The sequence below is a fragment of the Pseudopodoces humilis genome, chromosome 7, assembly GCF_049639895.1.
Source record: "Pseudopodoces humilis isolate 2021_Gansu_Grassland_sample_001 chromosome 7, ASM4963989v1, whole genome shotgun sequence".
In the NCBI taxonomy this organism is placed as follows: Eukaryota; Metazoa; Chordata; class Aves; order Passeriformes; family Paridae; genus Pseudopodoces; species Pseudopodoces humilis.
In genome coordinates this window covers 49,200,243-49,221,655 of record NC_142206.1, presented here as the reverse complement: position 1 = coordinate 49,221,655, position 21,413 = coordinate 49,200,243, and the positions used below count along the sequence as shown (strand labels likewise).

Genomic DNA, 21,413 nt, shown 5'->3' with positions numbered 1-21,413 from the left:
TGAAAGGAAAAAAATTCTCAAAGAAGTTTTTTGAATTAATCACTTTGAAATTTTTAAGATGAAACAAAATTATTAAATAATTCCCATGTTGTAAAGATCCTAGGCATTATATATCTTCATCCTACAATGTAAAAGAACCTGCCTTTATCAGCAATGGGAATACACGTGCAGATTTGGGATCTACTATTTTTTTTGGGGGGGGGGGAATGGACCTTTTGTTATCATCTTTATAATATTTTAGAAACAGAATAAGACAGGTTTTAGCAAATCTTCGATTATATAAGTAAAGCATCATGCAACTTGATTACGAGTTGCAGAATCAGTGTGTTGTATCCATGCAGTTTTATCTATACACTTACAAAGTGTATTGATAAAGAGAAACTTTGTTATAAAAACTACTTCATTTCAACTGAATTCAACAGCTTGTTACTAATCACGAGAAACACTAAAATTAGAAGACATTACAGATAGCAGAAGAGCTTCCACACTGTAAGGACATCTGCCTGTTTCAAACACTACTAGGGCCACAGAAGGACTTTGCTATGGGATAAACACAGAAGGGAGCTACAGCAGAATTGCACTAACTCTAGGCATGGGTGATCTGGTTAGTACATCCTGGTTAATGCATCTGGACAAAAATTCCAACTGTGGCCAGGACCATAATGAAGCAACTGCTCATATGTATATCAGTAGTCAAACAAAGATCATACCCTAGTTATGGGTCAGATGGCAACCACCAACCATCACTGAAGTCCCCCTGAATATGCCTCTGTGAATACCTGGGACTTGGACTGTAAGATAAGCCACAACAGTGGCAACTTGAGATAAGAAAATATAAAGGTGGTATTATTGTCTGGTTGTTATCCCAGGGGGAGATTTAACAAAGCTTGGGAAGAAGAATGTTTTGCTGATAATGATCACAAAGAATGCAGACTTTACAGGCCATAAGGAGATCCAGCTCAGCAAGTGTGCTGAAATCAGCTCCAACTGAATAAGGTAAGGTAATTCTGGCAGGGGGAAGGTCATGACCACTAACTCATGGCCTTCTGACCCAAGAAACCCATCAACTCAAAAGAAGACAAAGACTGAGCACGGGACTAATTAGCATTAGAAGTGAGGGAATAATTTAACCAATAGATTGAGAGAACTGTGTAGCCAATGAACATTAATTCCTCTGTTTGCTATAGTTTATAAATATGAAAAATTTTGAATGATCTTGGGAACCTCATCACTGAGAAGCCCAGTATGAAGAAGGACCAACACGATGCCACTGGATCCTTGGGTGGTGACTATCTTCTGATTGAACTCTCTCCTCTGTTTTCTATTTCTATCTCTCTACCTCACATTAATTGTCAAATAAAATCTATAGGATTGACTTCAATTTATGGCCTTATTTGCATATTAATTTGGGGAGAGGTATCTCTTACTACTCGGATCTTAACACACACTGAGTTTGCTTGGGTAATACCATGACAGATACTGTTTGCACCTAAGAGCAGCAGCTTTCAGGATTGCTCTGGACAGACTGCAGCCATTTCCCAGAAGACACGTTGTAATTTCTGTCTTGTAGCAGGAAAAACCTTCCTCTTCTGAAGCAGAAGAAATAGCATAGGAGATGCTATTTCTCATTTCTCTTAAAAAGAATGCAACACTGGATTTTCTTCCATGTACCTTGTGCTAACTCATGCCTCATGTGAAGACAAACCATAGTTTTGCACTGACTGCTGTATATCACAGAAATACATACCTCTAAAACAGGTTCAGTTCCTCTAACAATAGCTACTTAGTGTCACAAGCCACCCATTGAGAAGGTACTACTTGGCGTTACTTGGCTATAGGTAATTTTAAAAGTAAGGCAATTCTTAAGCAAGTTGGTGTTCCTCATGGCTTGTTTAGTCGTGGGTAAGGAACGTCACTGTCCCGTGTATCGTTCAATTAAAGCCACTAGGTGTCACTTTCGAGCTGGGATCGTCACTTCCAGGCTGTGATTGTTTTACGCTTTGTTCTAATTTTGCTCTAATAAATTGCTTGAAATGAATAACAGGTCTAAATGGATTCAGGAGCTGTGATACCACTGAGAACAGAGCTGAGGGATGAAGAGCCTTTCTGTCCTTGGTAGGCAGATATTTCTCCAAGGATTCTGAATTTGCCAGGACCCCAGAGATTGCAACTTCTGAGAAAAGTGACACAGCCTGAATGCCTTGAATGCCACAAAGGTAAAGGTAAACTGCTAGTGATAAAAAACAAGGACTCTTAAACTCTCAGACTGTTACTGATTCTTAATCAAAAAATAGGTGAGAGGTACACTAATGCAGAGAGGTGAAATCTTGCTTTAAGAAACAACTTCCATTAAATTGCACTCTGAACAGGCAAACAAGTCTTAGAAAACCTTCTATTCTTGGTGCAAGAGCTGTTTTACCTGGCTGGCAAGACTGATGAATCCCAGTGTCTGAATTCTTTGCAGGGAATGATAACACTGTAATTTCTTTCACTGATAGCACATTCCCTAGATACCACTGGATTTAGAAATGAGTAAAGACTGTAATTCAGAAGTCTCCAGCCATCACAGGAAGCCAAAGCTGATTTTATGGGAAGAACAGATGCTTTGGAGCCCTCCTGTTCCAAAGTGCTGACAGAAACCATCCAGGGGCAGTGATACCCATTGGTACTGACACTGGAGTTCTGGAGGAAAAGGGCTCCTTTTGAAAGGGCTACAGCAGGTAGGTGTTGAAAACATTCAAGCTCCTTTATAATGTCCTGCTACATACCTATCTTCTCAACAGATGTTCAGCCTGACAAACACTTAGAAACTAATTATATAAATACTTTTGGTATGCAGTGACTCAGTGCTTTGGACTACTCAGAAAAATAGCCAATAATTCATCTGGATATTAAGTGGAGGCAGTAGCTAACACAAGGTTTGATGGATGCTGTTTAAAATGTTCATGTTTTTAATATCACAAATGTGAAACTTTCCCCATGATCTTATAAATCAATGTTAGCACAGTAAAAGAAAAAACAATTCACCACTGCTTTTACAAGCTGTAAACCAAACTTTTACTTCTATTCTGTAATTATTAAATCCAGAGTAGAACAGAGTATAATTTCTAGTGCTATTTTCTCAGCAGGGCATAAGATGGCAACTATATGCTCAAATCAGAGAAAAGTTTTTTTCACAATAAATTCTGTTATTAGCTGGATAAAGTTTTGCAATGGACATGGAATTATATTGATTATGGGAGACTAACACAGAAAAAGAATGACCAAACGACACCATCATCCAGCGTATTTTGTTCTCTTTCTCACGTCCTCACTACACCACTAATGACAACATCTTCCATTTTCCTGAATTGTAAGCTGAGCCACTGCTGGTATTTCTTTAATAATAGTTCTTAAATACAAATAGAGGCATAGTCTGTTCTCTAGTAAGATTAATAGTCTAATCAGACCAAAGCAAGCAAAGCTGAAGGAGGGGATTTTAAAACGTAAAAAGTGATAATATATTTTAGGTATTCTGTGTCAGCTCTGTGACCGAGATTTTAAAGTGAATTATAGGGTGGAACAAAAGTCAACAAGGCCTCTGCTCCAAGAGGACTATCCAGGGGCATGCTAGGTGTGGTCAGAACATCTAAGTATTTAAATGAAATGTAATTCTAACATAGCTTGCTAATATTCTAAGATGCTGCTTTTCTTTAGAGCTGTACTAATATCCCATTCCTCTACAACCTTTCTTCCTCAAATATTTCCACACAGACCCCAGCTTTGATTGTACAATCAAAGAAACTATTTTTTTTAAATGAATATGGTTTACTCCCTACCTAAGCAAAAATATGAAATTGGGATTTTTATTATGCATGCACTTGGGTTTCAAAAGACACTATAGTATTCTCTATGCTACTATATTTTATTAATAATTTGTGTCATCCATATTTATAAGGAAAATAATATATTCTTAAAACTTATTCAAATGGTTGATAATTTCCATTACTACGATAAAGCTCTAAATAAGGAGAAAAATCAACTTATTTTTATAAAAAAGCTCTATACATACAGTTTTCCCAAGTTTTGCAATGTGTTTTTCAGCATTTATGTAATCCATAAAGCTAGGATGAGATTTTCTTTTGCGAAAATTGCTTTCATTAAAAGGATTCTCAGGATTTTCCTATGAAGAAAAAAAATAAGACCGATACACATTTCTTAGAACAATTTTTAAAGGTCTAGATGGTTAAAGAAAGTTCTTTAAAAGTATTTTAAAATCTGTTTTAACTTTGTCTTCATTTGAAATTCTTCAAGGGTCTGAATTTGATGGTTGAGGTTTAACATTTTGAAAATGTCATTAATTCAATTTCAAATTTCACAGTAAAAGATTTTTTACTACTTTTTGTATTTTAAAAAAACATTAGTTTTTTTTTGTATATAGCATTACACAAGGTTGAAAAACCCTATTTCTGTAACACTGAATTTGAGAACTGCAATAGTATACTACAAAGCACCCAACATGGTTACTGAAAATACATATATTGATATAAAGATGTATCTATTTTAATTATGTATTTCATTAAATATGCAGTTAACATGGGATTTTTTTTATGACTGAAAGACAGTGCATATTGTGGTTAGCATTTGTTTTGCCTCTTGACCAAGCAACTCCTTATGTCTTCCTGTATCATTATAGCCCAATACCTAAACTTTTCTATTGGTGAATTACATCTAGCAATTTTGGCAGTAGGTAGTGAGTAAGGGTGAAAGAATCCCAAAACCCCATTTCACTTTACTAGCCATCTTTGAAGTACACACCTGAAATATGTTGTGTAATTGAATGTAGTGAATATTTTCCATTAAATGGCAACATTTGGTTAAAAAAAATAATGTTTTCGTATTACTTACAGGGTCAAAGGGTTTGGTATTTCCCCAGGTCATTATTGTTGAAATGAGGATGAATATCTTTTGTTTTGCAAAAGTCTCTATTTCCTTATGTAGGGCTGTTAAATGAAAGCAAGGATTTTATTTCAAACTGTATTATTCAAACTGTATTTTTGCTTTTATATAAAGGAACTGTATAGACACTCATACCAATGTTCTATGTGATGTGTTTTTAAGCAAATGCTCCTTGAGTTAAAAATAAAAAATCAGGAAAGAGTACAAATACAGGAAAAATAGTAAAAAAGAATCAAATTATTGGTAATTGACATAATTGCCACAGAGCTAAATGTTATGGGGAATAAAATCCCCACCAAAACAATCTATACTAGGAAATGATTCATCTTATTGATAACTGAAGTACTGAAAGAAAATAAAAAAAGTGTGGTTTTTTTTGTAATGGGAAAAAAAAAGTTACTGAATGCAAACAAAGTTTATTTTAATATCAAAAAAGATGAATTTTTTGATATGCAAACTATTCTGTTTTCTGAGCATTCATACTATAAAGAGAAAAGCATAATTTAGTTTAGCTGTCATGTAAAGAATGATACTGCACTCTCACCATAAAAGGATTCCAGCTGCCTATTAGAATTTGGGTGTAACAATAAGGAGAAAGTTTCCAAAACACAGTTAGCAATATTTTTATTGGACTTTTAAGAAAAATAAACTCAAAATAATTATATAAAATATTAAAACATTATTTGAATATCATATGAGAAAATTTTCTACCCACCTCCCAATGCAAATAGATGAGAACGGTTGACAGTTATTTAAGGAAATTACTGCCTACACAGATGTGTAATTTAAAAAGTTGGACCATTCCATGCCAGCTTCTCTCTCTTCTGAATGTGACAGTGCATTCCATAGTTCCTTGCTATTTAACCAAACAACTTGTGCAGCATTTCTCCATCAAGTAACTCTATTTTCATATTAAAGTGAACTATAAATCCCTGATAATTTCATTATACAATTTTGGCAAGCTTTGATGGCTACAAAGAAACCAAATTTCTGTTCAGGTATAGCTATACTAACCAGAAGCAGCCCACATTGCTTCCTCAATTTGGTTTGCATCTTCAGTGATATTATATAAAACAATTTCACACTCAAGCAAGTGACTTAAGAGTGCTTCTCGAGAAGAAACCTGAGGGAAAAACAGATTCTGTCATTAGAGAAAAAAAAAAAATTTTCAAGTTCAGTTTCTGGATAGAATGCGGTTTTCTAACATTAGGATGATGGAATTATTCGTAAGATAGTTATCAAACTTTTATCTGTCAGATACATGCAAGCTGATGAAATGGAAATTAAATACTGAAGTTTCTAATTTAGAGAACACATTAATATAGATCAAAAATATGGACTTTCAATTGTATTTTAGGATCCATATTTTTAGTGCATTTGTGAGCATCAAAAAAATATCTACTACTTATCCAGGTATTTTAAACAACTATCCATAGGCAGAATGGAGAAGGCATAAAAAATTGTCCATTTTCTTGCAAGGTAGCATCCTGTAATTTTTATTAAGTGCAGATTGTCTGTATCACTCAACCAAATCCAGCAAACACTTTGGGCAAAGGCAGTGGTTAAAACTAAACACCGCCAGCCATAATTTCCTGATTGAACAGTTCAGCTGCATAGACATCTGAATCAAAATTTTCAAGTTTTGGAAGAGATTCTTCAGTAAGAAGAATAATAATCAGTTTATAACAAGCAGTTTGAGACAGAGGCAATTCTAGTTTCAGAAAACTAAATCAAGCAAGCCTCCTTTAGTTAATTAAGAGTTAATTAAACTCTGGACATACACATCTTTTTACAAAGATGGAGGTATTCAGACAATTAGCTGCTAGTGAAAGCTGTGATTTCAGGGAACAGTTAAAGGAATCACTAACTTTGATTCCAGCACCACTACTTTCAAAATGGTGATAAAAGACAAAAAGGAGATGAGAGATACTTGAAGTGTAAGCTTTGAGAGGAAAAGAAAGCAGACCTGTGGATCATCAAGATAGATTTTTTTAAAAAGTTATGAAGATGACATAATTTATTTTCTGAGTTCCTTTTACTATTTACTGTATTAGAACTAGAAGAGAGTAAAGCGGAGCGCATGCAGGAAGCAGAAGGAATAAAACAGATAGATACAGCTTCCAGCAGGAACAACAGACCATTTCATTAGTGCAGGTCATTTTACATTACCTGCGATATTTGTAATGTTGCCTAAAGGCAATCTGAAATCAGACTCATACTTACTGCATACGTTTCCTTTGCAAAACGTGGATTAGTACTCTCTGGTTTAGAAAGAGTACCCACTATTTCGTAGACTTCGTTCTTTGAGGCCGTGGGAACCTCATCTGAACCATTTTCATCTCCCTCCTCTTCTTCATCTGGGCTTACAAGCGTCGTCCCAACAAAACAAGTTGATAAATACTGCAATATACAAGACACGAAATTTGTATACAGGTATCTATTGAGCCCCACACAGCTTCTCGTGATCTCCAGAAGGCACCAGCACCGTCTGACCAGCCCTGCTCCTGTTGATAATGCGCTGAAACAGCTTCCCGTTGAAGGGAAAACCTTAGGCACTGCTCAGCCTCGGCTGGAGTGTTTTGTCTCGGCTTGTGTCCTACGCCTCAAAGCCGGAGGTGCTGGCGAGCCCCTGGATGCCCCCGCTCCGCACCCGGCTCCTCTCGGGAGGGGTTCCTCACGGGGAAGTGGGTTATCGCCCTCCACAGCGATCAGCTGCTGCCTGAAAGCTCACGACCGGCTTTATCCACACCTCCTCCTCTTAACCCTTTATTTTTACTCCTCATTTTTACTCTGTCTTATCCCTTCAATTGCTCCGGTGCGTCTCCTCAGCAGCTATTTCAGCTGACCCTCCAGCCCGCCCGGCCGAGCTCCCCGGAGACCAGCGGCGGCTTCCCGGCGGGCGGAGGTGCCTGGGGCAGAAAGAAGCCGCGGCCGGGAGCAGCTGCGGGCTCACTCCGCGGTCACCTGGCCGATGCTGCGGCCGCAATAAGAGTCGAGGTGGTTGAGGAAGACGCGGCGGCCGCGCAGCGCCTCCGCCATGGCCGCAGCCCGGGACGCGGCCCGTTGCCGCGCGACCGGCGGCGGGCGCACCTCCCCCGGCGGCCGCTGGGGGCGCGCCCGGCGCAGCGCCGCCCCGGCACGGGCGGTCACGCGCTGCGCGCAGGCGCTGTGGGCACCCGGCCCGGCCCGGGACACGCGGGGCGGCGGCGGTCCCTCAGTCTGGGACATTGCTCCGGAAGGTACAAGACGCGTGTGGTACTGCCGAGACAAAAATAGATTTTAATTAGGTTATCAGCCGTCCTTTCCGGCAGCAGACAGGCTCTGGGGCTGCTTAAGCGATTCGCGGATTAACAGCTAGAGCAGCAGCGCTTACTCGAGGCTCCGGACAATGGAAACAACTGGCAGCTGAAGGAAACCGGAAATTCTCCCTCCTCAGTGCTGCACAGAAGTTCCCTCCATAGAGGCAGCAATACCCCAGGACAGGCATGGGTGAGCATTTTGGTCATCCTCAGTAACCACGAAGTGGTAGAATGACATTTTTGAGTTAACACTGCAATACAATTTAAGAAATATAAGTTTTGTCTGTTAACACCTTCAAAATATGTTGCATATGTTTTGAAAATATGCTTATAATAATCACACAAAATGACATTTTAAAGGCCTTTAAGACAGAAAAAAACCAAACCAAACCCATTTCTTTGGCTTTTTTCCACTTGGATTTCTAACACTCTTTTACAATCATATATCTTACCTTGCTTTTTCATGACAAAGTTTCAGCTGATACACATTTGCAGCCAGTTTTCCAAATATTTAACAGTTATCGAAGATTTTTCTAAGGGCATTATGACTTCAGTTGTTCATTCTCCACTTAGCAGTAGCTCCACCCCCCACAAGAAAACTGGAACGCACTGGTCCATTTATTTAATTGTTTAGTCGTTGAAATTGAACAAGTAAATGAGTTGCAAGGAAAAATATTCAAATATAAATTTGCTAAAGTACATTCTCCTCACAGAGGACTAACCACGTGCCACAGACCTGTGTGCAAAAGAGAGCCTATGAACGATTTTTGGAGCATGGAAGCATACTCTAGGATAGTGGACTACTTTCAAAAGTTTCAACCCAAAAAGATAATAACCACAAAATTAAGCTCTTGAAAACAGAAGCACTAATTACAATTGTCATGGTTGCTCATTGCTAACCCAAAGCCATTACAAAAGCTCTACTAGGCTTGTCTGATCAGTATGACTAACCCATAGCAGGTAGAAGTAAACACAGCTCTACTTGTCACTGGAATCTGTGAGAACCAATACATCCCTAAATGTGGTTCCAAAAACGCTACTGCATGTACTTGTCACAAAACCATAGAAGAATAATGGCAGGATTGTTTAAATAAAGACACACAAATACAGAATAATAGAATACAAAAAGTATGAATGTCACAGAATGTCAGTTCAACTGTACAAGCATTTCTACCCAACTCTAAATTTTAAAAAGTCTACCATTCGGTACATACTTGAAAAGTTATAGCAGAACAATAGATTTATAAAGAGAGTTGTACCAGTTTTTAAGTAGAAAATACAAGTTATATCTTCCAGCTTGTATTAGTCTTAGCAAATTTCATACAGCCTTTGGTTTCAAACCAATACAATGCAATTAACATTGCAGTGCTTACTTTAGTATTCACTAGGAGAGGACACTGTACAATTGAGGGAGAAAAATGTGAAAATTTGGAGTACCAAAGTACTGTATTATAGAAAGTAAAGGCTGAAGCAAAAATACTCTTGAGTATATCCTGTACATTATGTAAATACACATTCAAAATAGTAAACAGGCCTTCTAAGCCTCTCAACCAGTTGCAGTATAGCATACATATATAGAGCATATATAATATCATTTTAGGAAATGTAAATCTGTGCTTAATCATTCATGGTTCAGACAATACATTCATATATAAGCAGTTACTCCTGTGTATTATTTGGACCTTGCTGGTTGCCACAGACAAGGACAGATGAATTAATGCTGAGCCTTGCTTTTAACTCAGATACTGCCACTATATAAGCAATGCTCAACTGTTGAAGAACCATCTTTCTAGCTACAAAGCTGACAGCTTTCAGATTTATGTATAGCAAATCAAGCAGAAATTCTTTGCAGAAGTTTTCCAGTTATTTTTTCATTAACCGGGTAGAGCAAATGGTTACCTTCTATTTTGAAAAGAAGGCATGAAAATTATCAGCACACACACAAAGAAATACTACTTATATCTATAACATTCAGTCTCTATTCTTTTAGTTTTGAATACTAAGATTAGGAAAAGAGACCAAGGTTTTTGCACATGGTATGGAGCAACTTACGTGCTCATTTATAACAAAAAATAAAATTAAGAATTTTTTCCACTATTTATCCAAGTGGCTTTTAATAACATTGTGATATATGCAAATCCATGGTAGCAAAATGTTATATACTTGTTATAACATATAAACATTAATAATGTACTAGCATGAAGTAGTATTACTTCATGTATGCAAGAAATGAAGCTTAAGATGTTTGTAAGGAAGATCTCAGCACTTCATACAAAGAATTCCTTCTGGTACTAAATCTTCCTCATAAATCATGACTGACTTTCTTTCTTCAGAGCTTCTAGTCTTTGTAGTATTGCATTTCCAAACACCTCTCGATATGCAGGGCTGAGAGAGTCCAACAAGGAGTAGACAGTTTCATGATATGGAGTTTGCAGTCTGTCATCAGTCTGATCAAAATCATAAGCTACCACCTGCAACATAGGATTGCATGGTTAAATTTCTGCAGTGATGATCACCTTGACACATCTAGCACAACACTTAACTTTGCTAGTCAGTGTAGTACAGTAATGTAAGAACAAAAAATGCTGTATTTAAATTGTAGTCTCTGCTTTCTACTGTGGAGCTTACTGGTTATACAGTATTTAAGGCAATTTCAAATACCTTTTGTCCAAAGTCAGAATATTAGTAAAATACATCCTTTGCAAATAAGTCTCACATCTACATGTCTGTACAAAAATTACAAGTGGTGCAAAAAAAAAAATTATATAGATGTTGTATTATTGACTTCTTTGGGTATCTGAGAAACTCAAAGATTGACACACCTGTAACAAATTGCTGATTCTATCTTCACCATTTCATGTCTTAAATAAACTCCTGTTTTATTACTAACTTCCCTTCTTGCTTTGTTGGAAGTAACTAGCTAAAGTTCCCTCCTCTAGAAGAAAACTGAAGCCTGATGTAGATCAGGCTTTTGTAAAAGTACAAGAGGTATATATATCGTCAGTGAAGTATTTTTTAGGCACCTTTTGAATATGGTCATTTTTCAAAACAAGAAGCTTAAGAAATAATAAACAAATTAATTTACCCTGAGTCCTGCTTCAGTGAGCTCCAGACAGTATCTGTTCCTTTCCCTGGTTTCCACATTGATATATGCCACATCCTCTGCACAGGGAAGAGTTTTGGACACAAACATGTTGCTGACAGCAAACAAAACATCATTTACAACAGCTTCGGCTTCTAGTCTCATATCTTTCACGTCCGTTCCTTCAAAGTCTCTATAATCAGAATCCTCTTCAAACCCTGTGTTACTGGGCAACTCCATAGGATTGCAATCAGTCTCCATTCTGCATATAGAAACATTTATTTTAGATTTATGATACCACTGCACTCAATATATATTAACACAATAAAATACAAGTTATATTTTAAACAGACATATTTAACATTGTCCAAAAAAAAAAGTAAACTATGAAACCCAGTAACTTGCATAACTTATGAAATGACAGTCTAGAGAACTCAAGATATTCAGAAAAAGTGTTGATGAAGATTACATAAACATTTGAAAGTGGTATCAGTATCACTGAAGCTAGTTTTTCTCAGGCAAGTTAACTCGCATTCTGTGGTGTAAGACTGTTACGATTCAGCGGTCATTAATTCTGTCCTTTGCTGATCCAGAATGTGGGAGGAAGACAAATCATGCCTGGAGAAAGTGAAATCAATAGCTGCAGAAAACAAAAAACTACTGTTGATGAATTTATGGAAGACTTTGAAAAGTCTTTGAACTAAATGGAGTATCAGAGATTTTAGAAATTAAAGCTGCTTGTTACAGTCACTGAAGAATAAAGCTCCTGTTCATCTTTTACGCACAACTGCCGATACATTTCAGAAACAGAGGATACTGGTCTTTGCGAGCAACTGGTACCAACACGGGACAGCCCCGGCAGGGCTATCGCCGCGGCTCCGGCAGTGGCCCCGCGGGTACCAGTGTCGCCAGGAGGCCTCAGCTGACACCCGTGGAACCTGCCTGAGGCAGCAGGGAAAGCCCCTTGGGACGCCGCCCCGAGAGCTCTGGTAGCTGAGCAATGCTGCTAAGAAATGGGGGCTGCCAATCAACATGCGGGAGATTCACTCCATGGGACACACCGCTTCCTACCAATCCCCACCTTCGACCTAGAAACAAATTCCGAAGAAGCTAAAGGCAACAGGGGAGCTGGATATCCAGCTGCGCAGCCTCCCGCTCCCACGGACCGCACCCCCGCCGCGCTCCGGAGCGCACCCACCAGCGCCGGCGGGCGGCTGCTGCCCCGTCCCCGACCCCGCACGGCTCCGGACGCGCCCGCCGCGCCGCTCCGCCCCACTGTGCTCTGCTCGGCGAACAGGGCCCGCCCCGCTGCTTCCCGGGCCGCTCCCCGGAGAGGCGGCCCCGGCGCAACCGGCTGCGCGACGCCTTCCGGCCGTACCGCCCCCTCCCGCGGCCGCTTCCGCCCCCGCCTCCTCCGCTCGGCGACGCCACTTCCCGCACGTCACGGTGCCGGTGGTCGGCGGGGGGACGCCGGGAGGAAGGAGAAGAACAGCCGCGATCGGCCCGGCCGCCCTCGCCGGCGGGGCAGAGCTGACCCGGAGGGGCTGCCCTTCCGCCGGACCCCGGCCCCTTCCCCACGCAGCGCAGCGCGGCTGCAGCGGCCCCTCCGCGCCCGCTGCCGCCGAGAAGATGGCGGCGGTGTCCGAGTGAGGATGGAGCTGCCTGTCAGCGCCTCTTCGCCCTAGGGCGGGCAGTGCCGTCCCGCCGGGGCGTGAGGGGCGGCGGCGGTGCCGCCCGGCAGCGGGGAGCCCCCGCTGTCGCCCGCGTCGAGGGGCGAGGCTTGGCCTGGCGGCCCCCGCTCAGCTCCCTCGCGCCTCCGCTCTCCGCCCGGCCCCGGCCCCGGCCCCGGCCCCGCCCCCGGCCCCGCCCCCGTCCCGCCGCTCGGCCTCGCGCCCCCCGGCGTGCAGCCGCCATGCCGTGGCCTTTCTCGGAGTCCATCAAGAAGAGAGCCTGCAGGTACCTGCTGCAGAGGTACCTGGGCCATTTCTTGCAAGAGAAGCTCAGCCTGGAACAGCTCAGTCTGGATCTCTACCAGGGCACCGGATCCTTGACGCAGGTCCCTCTGGATAAGTGGGTAAGAGATGCTAGCGCTTGACCCCTTCGGCTCTTGCTGCATGTGAGGGACTAGCTGTTTCTCTGTCCCCGGTTGCCACCCACTTTATTTTCGATACCCAGCCTCTTTTGTGCAAAAGGTTATAGCCATAATTAACATTTCATCCAGGGAACTGTTGTCTGATATGCTAGCATTTAAGAAAAAAAAAAATCTTGGCATTTATTACAGATACGTTTTTCTAGCACACTTGGATTGCATAATTTTTAATTATGAGAAAGGCAAGAAAAACTGAGAGAAGGCAATAGCTACTGATATTTCAGGGAGAGCGAGCTAGTGTAGCCCAAACTGCTAGAAATCTCTGTAGTTAATGAGGAATGTATTTACTGACTACTAGAGATGGTGAAAACAAAGTAATCTCTGTGGTTTCTATGCTTTGTTCTTGTCTTGGAGACATCTTGGCTCTTAGTGTTATGGTGAGTTTAGTCTGTGTAGATCTCTAAAGATTGTCCCCTCGTCTTGTAGTGGTCAAAGTACCTGTTGACAGAAAGAAAGCTGATTTTAGCTGGAGTTTGCTCAGCAGGTGGCCGGTCACACTCCAGTCCTGGCATGTATATTTTTTCATATGTATGTGTCTATACACAGATATGTATATTTTCAGCCTACTGTAGAGACAGGCCTTTGGATTACTGGGTTTGTAATATTCTGTAAAGGTTCTTGGTTTAATTGCCAATGTTACTGAATTCTGACCTGTCTATCAAGTGTCTGTCATGAGAAGACTTAAACACTGTAGTGAATCAATCACTGACATCCAGGGTAGCATAGATAATGAGCTAGGTCCTTTGCTTTAATGTTTTCCAAACCACATTTTTACTAGAGTATGTACTGGTATTAGGCCATGCAGGGTATATTTTAAAATACTTGTGAATATGTGGTGTTTTCAGGTAATGCTTTTTAATGTTGTTTGTGTGAAAATATGTTTGAAAGGGGTAGAGGACAGACGCTTGCAGAAATGCTCAATGTTACCAGTGTTTGAGTGTGGACTTTTTTTGTTGTTTGCTTGTTTGTTTCCTTCTTTTCTTTTCTGGCTGTGTCTGCAGCTTGTTTTCTGTGACAGGCTTGCAGTGAGGCTGCCTCCCTTTAATTGAGTTGTTATGCCCTCTAGTGGGTATCGAGCGCTCTTTACGAATCAAAGTGATATTTAAAATGTAAAATACTTAATAACAAAACAGTTAAGGGCCAATACTAAATGAAGTGTGCATAACATATATACAGTGATGAAATGTATATGCTGTAATGCTTAGGTGATCTTCCCCATTTATGGATCAGCATTTTTCTGTTCCACTTGTAAACAATTGCATGTTTGAGGTTCTCTGCATGTGACTCTCATGTATGACAGATTGCAAAAGCAGATGTCACGGAAGTACTACAGCTCTTTTTTTTCCCCTAGTCATTGTAACCTTGTTCTCAGTGAATCACCAGGATGACTGCATTTTTACATGGTGTCCATTTTTGCAGATATTTATGTTCATCTCAGCACTGTAGATACTTTAGCCAATATTGTATTTGTTTATAGATTGTAGAGATACGTAGGAATTCCTGGGGCTGTAAATTTAATGGCTTTGCCTTTTGGGGCCAGGGCTCTTCAGGAGAATCAAAATGTAATGCATAATGTTTGGTTGAATTTTAGTATACATTAAATACTACTTTTGTGGACTGTTGGTCAATAATGTGGAAAGAAGTCCTGATATTAAGGCTCTGCTTCAGTTTAAAAATTACACTTGGAATGCTCTAATTACTTCCTTCTAGGAACAGCTGGCCTATTTGTGGAGCAATTTAGCTCAAGAGTGCTTCAGTTTTTCTGCTTTTAGATAGAAAATTTCTATTTTAAAATAATAAGCAGTGTACTAAAATACACTTATTTTTTATCACCATGCACATGGGTAGCAGAAATACATTATTCAGATTTATTCAAAATATGGTAGCTAGCTTACTTCCTGTTAAAGCAAATTACTTTGTAAATTCATTCAAGTAATTTAAATGAACCTGTGATATTTTGAAGTGCAGTTTTCATCTCTAATAAGTATTTTTGCCTTCTTATGTTATTGCCACATGTATAGTTCTTAAATATAAGTTCTTAAATAGGTAAGTCCAAATGTGTTAGAGATTTTCTATTATTTATTTTATAAAATTTTAATGTCACTGAATTTTAGTTGATTATTTGATTCCTAAATAAATTCCCAATAGGACTGTTCAGGTTCTGTTTCTTGAAAGCCGGTGTCTTTTTTTGCTGCTTGAGTGGACTTTGGAACAGAAACTGGAAAAGCTGAACATGCAAGGCAAACAGAATTCTAAAAGCAAGGTTATTAAGAGCATTAAGGAGAGCAACAAGGCAATATGATGGGAAAGTTGCACCTGGAGATATAAGAATTAAAAATGTAATTTTCTGAAATCTTTTGTTTTTTATTTTTAGATTGTTCTGTATAATTGGAATATCATTTTAAATACGATTAAAATGGAAAACAACTTTTAAATCCTTATTTTTGTCAAAACTTCTGATGTTGAATTTATGCATTTTCTCAGGTAAAATCAGTGACCTTGTTCAAAACTCAGGAAGGTCAAAACCACACTTTTTCTTGCCAGTTGAAGATTATGACCTATTATTACAACCAGTCTTTAGTAGGGCCTTGTTTACAATGCAAAGTTTCACACACTGAATTTGGTATGTGAATAAGACTGGGATTTGTTTCATTAAAGCAGCTTAAGTACTTGTCTGAGAACTTAAGTTTTAACTACATTTTAAATTCAAAGCACAGGCAGGAACTCACTTTTTTATTAGCCTAAGTGTGGAGAATATGTTTCATGTGTATGGAGGTAATGAACTCTATATAGAGCAACAAGAGTCTTCTGAGGATTATAGAAAACTTGAAAATCCTAAACTACTACATTAGAGCTGGTATGATATTTTGGGCAACTTGGTGTTTATAATGCCACTATAAAGATAGGATTTAGAAATGGCAAATATGTTACACAACAAGAGAGGATTGTTTGGGTCCATGGTTCCACTGTCACAGACAAGTAAATAATGAACTTTACATTGAAATTAGATGCTATGATATACTCCTGTCATGGAAACTAGGTACTTTTGTACTTTTACTGTCAGCCTGTTTTCAGTACTGCCAAAGAAAGACTAGATTTTGTTAGTATTCTAGTATTTATAAGAGTAAGTTAGCAAACTTTTTTTTCTTGTATAGTGCAAAAGTACAGATTATACAGCCACCACAGAGCAATTCTTAAAGCTGGGTGGTGTGTAATTGCAATGGAATTGAAACACTTGAGAGTGTCTGGTGTTTTTCTGTCTGAGCAGAATTAATTTTCTAGTAGTATCAAGGTGTTTTATTTGTTAGATGTAAAATTATGGATGTGATTTTAAAAAACATTATAATTTTTAAATTTTATTTTATTGTTTTCTAGTGTCTTAATGAGATCCTGGAGTCTGCTGATGCCCCTCTGGAAGTCACAGATGGATTTATCCAATCAATTTCTTTATCTGTCCCTTGGGGGTCATTGCTGCAGGATAACTGTGCATTAGAAGTAAAAGGATTAGAGATGGTCTTCAGGCCAAGACCAAGGCTAGGTAGGCTTATTTTTTGCTTTTAGAAAAGGATATTTACAGGTTTTCATTGTCAAAAGTCTCGCTTTAGTCAATTCTTATCCTTATTTAAAATGCCATTTAGCTTCCATATGTTAATAATTGAGAATTAATAAAAAAATAAACTGTCAGATGTTTGTCAGTTGGTCATCAACTCAGTTGTTTCTCTGTTAAATAACTTGAAACGGTTATGATGTTTCTACTGTTTTATGTCTTCCAAGCTGTTTCAGACCTATAGAAATGGAAGTGTGGGAAGAAGTTTTTGCGGATTTTGGGTGTTGTTTGTCCAGTGCTGTGAGGCAGCGTTAGTAGCTGGCTGTTGGGTGGCAGCAGGACAGCACCATGGTGTAAGACTTGGGGGGAGGGTTATGGGAGGTTCTGGCTTTCTTTGTCTAATTTAGGCTAAAAGATGCATCTCCTTGCATCTTGAGAACAACAAATGCAATTTAATTGCTATTGCAGTGTGAAATAATGACTTCTAAGTACTCTAAATACATACTTACTTTGATTGGAATGCTGAGAGGATTGTGTGAGTTCTAGCTTGTCTGTGTCCAGATGCTTATTACTGATCTAGTTTAGATTGTCCTGGTGATAAATTTTTACTGATCATCAAACTTCCATAAATTCAGTGGAACACATAGTGCATTTTTAGTTGTGAAAATTGTTTGAATGTCTGAAGACTTTTAATTTGGTTTACGTCTTAGTGTAGAGAAGGTGGAAGAAAACATTTTTTTAAACATAAAAAGAGGGAAAAAATGCATAAAACCTGTTTCATCTTTTGTGAGTTACCTTAAATGACTTACTTGCTTACATGTACTCTGCATTGCATTCCTAGTTGTTTAACTGAAATTAAGTTTTGAGCTGTATTACTTTCTGATAGAAGATTATTGCTTTGAAGGAATGGTAGTATTAGGAAGAAACTTTCATTTCTTCACCTGTATCCAATTAGTTCTCTTTGATGTACCGTGCTTTATAATAGATCAAATAGTGTAGAAAAAAACCCATGGGGCTGGTTTTATCATACATCTATAGCCACATGGATGTTTCCAGACCTGAATGCTTAACTGAAATGTTTTGCCTGTTTAACACATTTATATTTGAGCTAGTTTTATTTTTGTCTGCCTATATTAGAGTGTGATAGTTGAATTTGATTAACTTTTCTAATCCATAGTTTTAGAGCATTTGCTCACAATGGCCTTGGCATTAGCTGGTAGGAATGCATTGTCAATTAAGGTAATCTGTCTGATGAAAAACTTGTTCAGCTTAATACCTGCTGTCCTCTTGGATTTTATTATGTTTCACTTACTATGTCAGGTCTGTGTTAGACATTTAAAACATGTTTTAATATGCTAAGATAATATTTTAAACCTTGCATAGTGTTTCTCCATGTGGGATATGTTTCAAGAGGAATAAGAAACTTTGAAATAATTCTTAAAAATTTAACTTGCTTCATTTTGCCACATATGCCTGCAAAAATATGCCAATACAGTAAAAGAACTCCAGAAATTATTGAATTGCTTTAATTATTTAAACCACCACTGCAGATTGATTACACTGTTGATAACCTGATTTTATCTTGTTTATTCTAAGTTTTCAAATACCAAAATCTTACCAGTGCAGTCTAAATAGATTACATTAATTTTAAAGTAGTAAAGTCTATAATGAGAGATTATAACTAAATTTGTTTTTAAGTATAATTCTTACTAAGCTGTTGAAACTCTGGATGTGCCAAATGTGTTGCTCTTTATAGTTTCATAAAGTTCATGTTTAATTATTAAGACGTATTTTATTCCACAGCATCTGGTTCTGAGCCTATGTATTGGTCAAGTTTTATGACCAGTAGCATGCAGCTTGCAAAAGAGTGTCTTAGCCAAAAATTGACAGATGAACAAGGAGAAGGGTCCCAGCCTTTTGAAGGACTTGAGAAGTTTGCAGAAACTATTGAAACAGGTATGAATCAATTATTGAGATCTGAATTAACATCTGAGATTTAATTGGTTTATGTTGTGTCTCAGTTTTACAGAATGGCATCTCAACTGCCTTAATTTATCTGTCTAATTTTCACTTGTTAACATAACTTGTAAAATCTAGAGAGAAATTCAGGACATGTGATCTTGATTTTGAAGTGGGGAAAAAAGCCCCATTTACTTCCTAAAATATTTGTGTACTTCCCTTAGTGGACACATTGAACTCTGTTTCAGAGCAAGTTGGTGTTTGTTTTCACCATATTAAATCCACCTACATCTGTCGTGAGAGATTGCTGACATGTTTTTGTTTTGGAGATGGCTGTTTTAGTGATGCTGTTGAAGAAGAAATGGAGAAATGTTTTTTAGCTGTGTTTATGCAAAGCTGACCTGTTATGTTGTATGCATCTCCATAATCACACCATGTTGAAAGAAATAATTTAGAAACTGTTTTTTGTTGGAGGTAGTTTATGTAAGTGGATGGAACTAGGGGCTCATGACTGCATTCTGTGGTGGAGAACCTCAAGCAGAAATGTCTGAGCTAAGGGAAATGTTTGAAGTCCCATCTAGAGGTGGAATTACTCAGTCCAGACAGTCTGCTGCTGCAGCAATGCTCAATAGTTCAGACATGGTGCGCAGTGAAGGTGTTATTTTCCTTGAGGATCATCCACACTGAGCTACAGGAGAACTTTGTTTGAACTGTCACTTACTCAAATGTCTGAACATTAGACAGCAGTTGTATGCTATGGATATACATATTGATCATTTAATATGAGTTTATATTGTCTCTTGAAGTCATGTTACCTTATTAAACTCAAGTGATAATTTCCCCTGAAATATTGAGAGCTTAAAATGAAAGACCCTTTAATATGGTTACAAAAGTAACCATATTTATATTTAGTAACTTGACTTAATAGTCTACACTGTATTTTCTTGTTTTCTCTTTTAAGTTCTAAGAAGAGTGAAAGTTACCTTTTTAGATACTGTGTTACGAATAGAACACGTGCCGGAAAACTCTAAAAGTGGAACTGCGCTTGAAATCAGAGTTGAAAGGTAATTTTTTTTTTTAAATCTGTGGATTTTTTTTTTCTAAGACACTTTTTGTCATTTCTTATAAAATACCTTTTACTTGCACACACGTGTTCTTAGTATATAGTTAGACACTTTAGAGCACCTCTTTTATAATGCTAGTGAGTACTATTTTCACTGAGGTTCCACTTAGTGTGTTTATGTTAAAGTTATGTAACCATCAAATTGGAAGAGAGAGTTCTGTTTTTTCCCAATATACATTATCATCAACTTCTACAGTTAATGAGTAACATTTCTCAGACATTTAACAGTCAGTGTATAATGTTGACCATGTGTGCAATTAGAAAAGGGAACTGACCCTTTTGAGTAAGACACTTTAAATCTTTTTAGAAAAGAAGGTATAGTCCTGAAAAAAACCCAAAACCCTGAGAAAATTTAAATTCTGTATGAGCTTTCAGAAGAGCCCATGTGAATTTTGTAATTACATTGAACAGGAATACTGTACATGTTCTTAATGTGGATTATTTTCAACCTATGGGAGAGTGTAATCCTACTTTCTTGCAGAGTTTTGAGATCAGCATCAAATAAAACTGATGCTTACTGAGAATTGCTAATAAAATATTATTTTTCTAAACATTGATAAGCTTCAGGTTATTGTGTTCTCTGGGATGTGTTCACGCTGGATGCATTTATTGGTTTTCTGGTGATGTCCCATAGAAAAATTAAGATGTCCACCCATTCACAGGGAGTGGTGGGTTTTCATTTCATGACAGTGAACAGCACTACAAAAGTATGAGGAGAGAGACCATGTACAAACTTAAAGGCTAAAAGGCACAAGAGAAGTAACAATTTGCATGCACCCACTGTCTTTATTTCCTTTCTTTTGCCTCCCAGAACTATGTACTGTGATGAAACTGCAGATGAGTGCTCTGGAATTAATGTACATCAGCCCACAGCTTTTGCTCGTAAATTACTGCAGCTCTCAGGTGTCTCTTTCTTCTGGGATGAGTTTCCTGCATCGGCAAAGTCCTCCCCAGTGTGTTCAGCTACACAGCTGGTAAAAATAAATACATTTTATAAGGATGTTAATTGATGAAAGAATATACTATTACACTAATAGGTTAATTCTGAAGGTTAGAGGAGTTGAACTTGTACTTAAATCTGTGTTTGGGAAGTTTTATAATTAGTTCCTGTTGATTTTGAGGAGAGGCAAGGAAATGGATTTTAGGACTGAGTAGAAATTAGGATGTTTTGTACTGGAATCTGGTTGCAGCTTTAAGAACTAGAAATTTAAGAACCCTGCAATTCACTATTCTCTGGGAACTTGCTCTTCTTTTTGCAAAGGCCTAATGCTTCGTATTCTATGTGCCTTGTTTTTCCAGTTATCAATACACGTTTT

General features: G+C 38.4%; 3 protein-coding genes across 8 annotated transcripts in view; 1 reads left to right on the top strand and 2 right to left on the bottom strand.

The window, feature by feature from the left end:
• Positions 1-7,980, bottom strand: part of AK7 (adenylate kinase 7) — a 29,076-nt gene extending 21,096 nt beyond the window's left edge. The window contains exons 1-5 of the mRNA XM_088057792.1: positions 7,903-7,980; positions 7,162-7,338; positions 5,953-6,061; positions 4,888-4,982; positions 4,052-4,162 (exon numbers count right to left, since the gene is read on the bottom strand). Coding sequence (XP_087913918.1) covers positions 4,052-4,162; positions 4,888-4,982; positions 5,953-6,061; positions 7,162-7,338; positions 7,903-7,977 — 567 coding nt within the window. The 5' untranslated portion in view covers positions 7,978-7,980. The remainder of the gene's footprint in view (positions 1-4,051; positions 4,163-4,887; positions 4,983-5,952; positions 6,062-7,161; positions 7,339-7,902) is intronic.
• Positions 7,981-8,850: 870 nt separating this feature from the next.
• Positions 8,851-12,683, bottom strand: GSKIP (GSK3B interacting protein). Of its 3 annotated transcripts, none has more exons than XM_088057803.1 (3): positions 12,514-12,683; positions 11,323-11,581; positions 8,851-10,708 (listed from the first exon to the last, which is right to left on the bottom strand). In XM_088057803.1, the coding sequence occupies exons 2-3, from the start codon at positions 11,578-11,580 to the stop codon at positions 10,547-10,549; spliced, it is 420 nt and encodes a 139-aa protein (XP_087913929.1). In that variant the 5' UTR covers position 11,581; positions 12,514-12,683; the 3' UTR covers positions 8,851-10,546. The 3 variants fall into 3 exon arrangements, with proteins under 3 accessions (XP_087913929.1, XP_005520211.1, XP_014105267.1); XM_005520154.3 differs by having other exon boundaries at positions 12,518-12,683; XM_014249792.2 differs by lacking the exon at positions 12,514-12,683 and adding an exon at positions 12,401-12,422.
• Positions 12,684-13,186: 503 nt separating this feature from the next.
• ATG2B (autophagy related 2B) overlaps positions 13,187-21,413 on the top strand; it is a 45,828-nt gene continuing 37,601 nt past the window's right edge. For all 4 annotated transcript variants that reach the window (XR_001331296.2, XM_088058450.1, XM_014249794.2 and 1 more), the window contains exons 1-5: positions 13,187-13,393; positions 16,844-17,006; positions 18,819-18,971; positions 19,936-20,038; positions 20,909-21,071. Coding sequence is in view for 3 of the 4 variants with exons in the window: in XM_088058450.1 (XP_087914576.1) it covers positions 13,232-13,393; positions 16,844-17,006; positions 18,819-18,971; positions 19,936-20,038; positions 20,909-21,071 (744 nt within the window). In the remaining variant the exon portion in view is untranslated. The remainder of the gene's footprint in view (positions 13,394-16,843; positions 17,007-18,818; positions 18,972-19,935; positions 20,039-20,908; positions 21,072-21,413) is intronic.